This window comes from Glycine soja, chromosome 19 (genome assembly GCF_004193775.1).
Source record: "Glycine soja cultivar W05 chromosome 19, ASM419377v2, whole genome shotgun sequence".
Lineage (NCBI taxonomy): Eukaryota > Viridiplantae > Streptophyta > Magnoliopsida > Fabales > Fabaceae > Glycine > Glycine soja.
The window spans coordinates 28,146,425-28,151,156 of NC_041020.1; the positions used below are offsets into that span (position 1 = coordinate 28,146,425).

General features: G+C 38.5%; 1 protein-coding gene across 1 annotated transcript; it reads left to right on the plus strand.

Annotated features, from left to right (window-relative positions):
- The first annotated feature begins 2,205 nt into the window (after positions 1–2,205).
- On the plus strand, positions 2,206–3,174 carry LOC114398685. The gene is made up of 2 exons (XM_028360852.1): positions 2,206–2,259; positions 2,593–3,174. The coding sequence occupies exons 1-2, from the start codon at positions 2,206–2,208 to the stop codon at positions 3,172–3,174; spliced, it is 636 nt and encodes a 211-aa protein (XP_028216653.1).
- The last annotated feature ends 1,558 nt before the right edge of the window (positions 3,175–4,732 follow it).

Genomic DNA, 4,732 nt, shown 5'->3' on the forward strand with positions numbered 1-4,732 from the left:
CTGAATAACTGCATTGCTAGGGATAGTATGCAGGGGTTTTAGTTTTCTTTATTATGCTGTGAGTATAATGCTATTTAAATTAGGCTAAGTTCAATAAGAGGGATCTGCGAACGAAGTTTGATTTAAATTAGTCCAAACTCTGGAGGAATCGATGTTTGGTATTTTTGTCCTCAGCATAGAACACAGGAACATCTTTAATTAGAAAAACATCTTTAATCGCATCAACTTACTCAGTAGGAGGACCCAACACCTTTAGATATCTGTTTTCACACTTGTTCTCATTTATTGCTTTTACTTAGGATAGAACATACTTTTGCTTTAATTCATAATCATTAATTTCTGTTTGCAAATGCCTGCTTACTTAACAAAACTTTGCTAAATGAACAAGTTCCTTGTGTTCGATACTCGGTTAATTCCATTTTAATTATTTTACTTGGCGACCCGGTGCGCTTGCCGGTAAGACCACTCCCATATAAAAACAAGTAATTCCAATTTGGAAGAGGGAGTAAACAAGCATTCTGGTCGAACAAGTAAATTTTGGCGCCGTTGCTGAGGAACTTTTTCCATTTGGAAAGTTTAGTTCAGTTTGAAGGCATTAATTCATTATTCTTTGATTTATTAATTTTTGTTTTTGTTAATATTTGTTTAGTTCAAAATTTATTTTCTTCTTGAATTGGTTAACTGTTGCTCCTGTTAATGTTGGCATGTGTAGATCTTCTGCAGGTGAATTGGTTCCATTGGATTTAGAAATTGAAGCCACCTTTAGAAGAAACAACGTAGAGAGAAAAAGAAAGCTTTTGCACGACAAAATAGTAGCATCAATCCTTGAAAAGGCTCACTTTTCTGAGTCATCATCTTCTAATTCACCTACATCTAGGGAATCTCAAACAGCATAATTTGAAGCCGAAGTCATGGCTGAAGAGCAACCTCGACGAGTGACCTTGGAAGATTACTCAAGTACTTCGGTGCCGTAATATTTCTCAAGTGTTGCACAGCCAGAGGTTCAGGCACAAAACTTATCTTACCCACCTTCATTGATACAGCTAATACAAAGCAATTTGTTTCATGGTTTACCAAATGAAGATCCATACTCACACTTGGCAACATATATTGAGATTTGTAATATTGTCAAGCTTGCCGGTGTACCTGAAGATGCTATTAGGCTCAGCCTGCTTTTATTTTCTTTATCTGGGGAGGCCAAGAGATGCTTGCATTCATTCAAGGGAAATAGTTTAAAGACCAAGGATGAGGTTGTTGAGAAGTTTCTAAAAAAATATTTCTCAGTCTAAAATTGCAAAAGGAAAAGCTGCAATTTCTTCATTCCATCAGTTTCCTGATGAATCTTTAAGTGAGGCATTAGAAAGATTTTGTAGCTTGCTGTGGAAAACTTCAATTCATGGTTTTTCAGAGCCTATACAACTGAACATCTTCATTGATGGGTTACGGCCGCAGTCAAAGCAGTTACTCGACGCTTCTGCAGGAGGAAAAATTAAGTTGAAGACACCTGAAGAAGCCATGGACTTAATTGAAAATATAGCTGTCAGTGACCATGCAATTTTACATGATAGAGTTCACATTCCTACCAAGAAGAGTTTATTAGAGCTTTCATCACAAGATGCCTTGTTGGCCCAAAATAAGTTGTTGTCCAAGCAATTTGAAGCTTTAACTGAAACACTAAGTAAGTTGCTAACTCAATTGCATGCTAGTCAACCTTTACCTTCATCTGTTTTGCAGGTTACAGGTTGCCCACTTTGTGGTGGAGCTCATGGGTCAGGCTTGTGTATTCTCATTGAAGAAACATCTCATGAAGTTAATTACATGGGAAACCAGCCTAGACAAAATTTGAATGCAAGTGGATTTTCTAGATTTCAACATGGCCAACCTTACCAGCAACATAATCAATGGAGAACTCACCCTGGTAATTAGTTCAATAAAGACCAGGGTGGGCCACCTAACAGGCCACAACAACAAGGGCCTAGATTATATGAGAGAACAACAAAGCTGGAAGAAACTCTTGCTCAGTTTATGCAAGTGTCATTAACTAATCATAAGAGCACAAAGTTAGCCATAAAAAATCTAGAGGTCCAAGTAGGGTAGCTAGCCAAACAGCTTGCTGAAAAATCTTCTAGTACCTTTGGAGCTAAGACTTAGCAGAATCCAAAAGAAGAATGCAAGGCTATGATGACCCGAGGAAGGAAGGTAACCATGGAGGAGGAGAAGAAGAAGGAGAAAATGGTGGAGGATGACAAACAACAGTTGGTAATTTAACCAATACCTGAACTAGTGCAACCCTTTTGTGAACTTATAGAGGAAGAAGAAGAGGAGGAGGATGAACAGATGAGAGAGACACCAATAATTTTGAGAGAAAAAGAAATATAAGAAAAAGAAAGAAATAAAGAAGAAGAAAATGAAAAAATTGAAAAAGAGAAAAAGAATGAGAGACAAGAAGAGAAGAAAAAGACCAAGAGTGAGCTGGCTAGAGAAAAGAGAAAAGATGCAAGTCCAAGTAAAGGGGAGGAGGTGCCATATCCATTGGTACCAACAAAGAAAGACAAGGAATGACATCTAACTCGTTTCCTTGATATCTTTAAGAAATTGGAGATTACTATGCCCTTTGGAAAAGCTCTTCAACAAATGTCGTTGTACTCTAAGTTTTTAAAAGATATGCTCACATGGAAGAATAAGTACATTCACAGTGAAAACATCATTGTGGAAGGAAACTGCAGTGCTGTAATTCAATGCATCCTTCCACCAAAACATAAGGATCCAGGTAGTGTCATTATTCCTTGTTCTATGGGTGAAGTTCCTGTTGGCAAGGCTCTTATTGACTTGGGGGCCAGTATTAATTTGATGTCGCTGTCCATGTGCCGGAGAATTGGAGAGTTGGAGATATTGCCTACTTGGATGACTTTGCAGATAGCAGATCGCTCCATCACTAGACCCTATGGAGTGATAGAGGATGTTCTGGTTCGGGTCAAACATATTACTTTCCCTTCAGATTTTGTGGTTATGGATATAGAGGAGGATCTTGAAATTCCCATAATTTTGGGACACCCTTTCATGTCCACCGCCAGTTGTGTAGTAGATATGGGGAAAGGTAAGTTAGAACTGAGTGTGAATGATCAAAAAATTTCATTTGACTTATTCGAAGCAGTGAAGCACTCAAGTGATTAGAAGGCCTATTTTGATGTGGATAAGGTAGAACGGGAGATAGAATTAGCAGTTACAACCATGGTACTAAAGTCTCCTTTGGAAAAAGCATTGAATAATCATGCAGAATGTCTGACTAAAGAGGAGGAAGATGAAGTGAAGGCTTGTATTGAGGAGTTAGAAGGTACAGGAGAAAATTCTATTAGAAATATTGTGTTTGAAGAATTGAAAAACAGTAACCGAGTAGGAAAGCCTAAAGTGGAATTGAAGACTCTACCAGCACACTTGAAGTATGTAAATTTGGAGGATAATGAAGCCAAACCAGTCATAATTAGCAGCTCTTTGAAGAAGACAGAAGAGGATCAACTGGTGCAGATTTTGAAGAAACACAAAGCAGCAATTGGATGGCATATCTCTAATTTGAAAGGGATCAGTCCATCTTACTGCATGCACAAAATTAATATGGAAGCTGATTACAAGCCAGCGAGGCAGCCCCAAAGACGACTGAATCCAGTGAGGAAAGAAGAAGTGTGCAAGGAAGTACTCAAATTGCTGGAAGTAAGACTCATTTATCATATCTCAGATAGTGCGTGGGTTAGCCCTGTGCAGGTTGTTCCCAAGAAGGGAGGTATGACAGTGATTAAAAATGAGAAAGATGAACTAATCTCCACAAGGACTGTCACCGGGTGGAGGATGTGCATAGATTACAAGAAATTGAATGATGCCACTCAGAAGGACCATTATCCACTTCCCTTCATGGACCAAATGCTTGAAAGACTTGCAGGGCAATCATTTTACTGTTTTCTGGATGGATACTCTGGCTATAATCAGATCGTAGTGGATCCCAAAGATAAGGAGAAGATAGCTTTCACTTGCCCGTTTGGTGTGTTCGCTTATAGGTGTATGCCTTTTGGTCTTTGTAATGCTCCGGCTACGTTTCAGAGGTGCATGATGGCAATTTTTTCTGATATGGTGGAGAAATGTATTGCAGTTTTCATGGATGATTTCTCTTTTTTTGGCTCATCTTTTGATTGTTGTCTATTGAATTTAGAAAGAGTATTAAAGAGATGTGAAGAGTCTAATATGGGGCTTAATTGGGAAAAATGTCACTTTATGGTCCAAGAAGGCATAGTGTTGGGACATAAAATTTAAATGAGGGGGATTGAGGTGGGCAAGGCTAAGATTGATGTTATTGAGAAACTTCCTTCTCCAATAAATGTCAAGGGAGTGAGAAGCTTTTTAGGACACACTGGGTTCTACAGGCAATTCATCAAAGATTTCTCAAAAGTCGCCAAACCACTCAGCAATCTGTTGAACAAGGATGCTGCGTTTGTGTTTAATGAAGAATATGTGGAAGCATTTAATGATCTCAAGATCAGACTAGTATATGCTCCAGTGCTTACAGCACCAGATTGGGGGCAAGAGTTTGAATTAATGTGTGATGCAAGTGACTATGCCGTAGGTGCTGTGCTTGATCTGAGAAAATGAAAAATCTTTCATGTTATCTATTATGCTAGAAGAGTTTTGAATGATGCACAGGTTAACTATGCTACCACTGAAAAAGAAATGTTGGCAATTGTCT

Excerpts from the sequence above, each read along its gene's own strand:
- LOC114398685 (XM_028360852.1), top strand. The coding sequence starts at position 2,206 with ATGGAGGAGGAGAAGAAGAAGGAGAAAATGGTGGAGGATGACAAACAA. Across the intron at positions 2,260-2,592 it reads AGGATGACAAACAACAGTTG|AAATTGGAGATTACTATGCC; the intron begins GTAATTTAACCA and ends GATATCTTTAAG.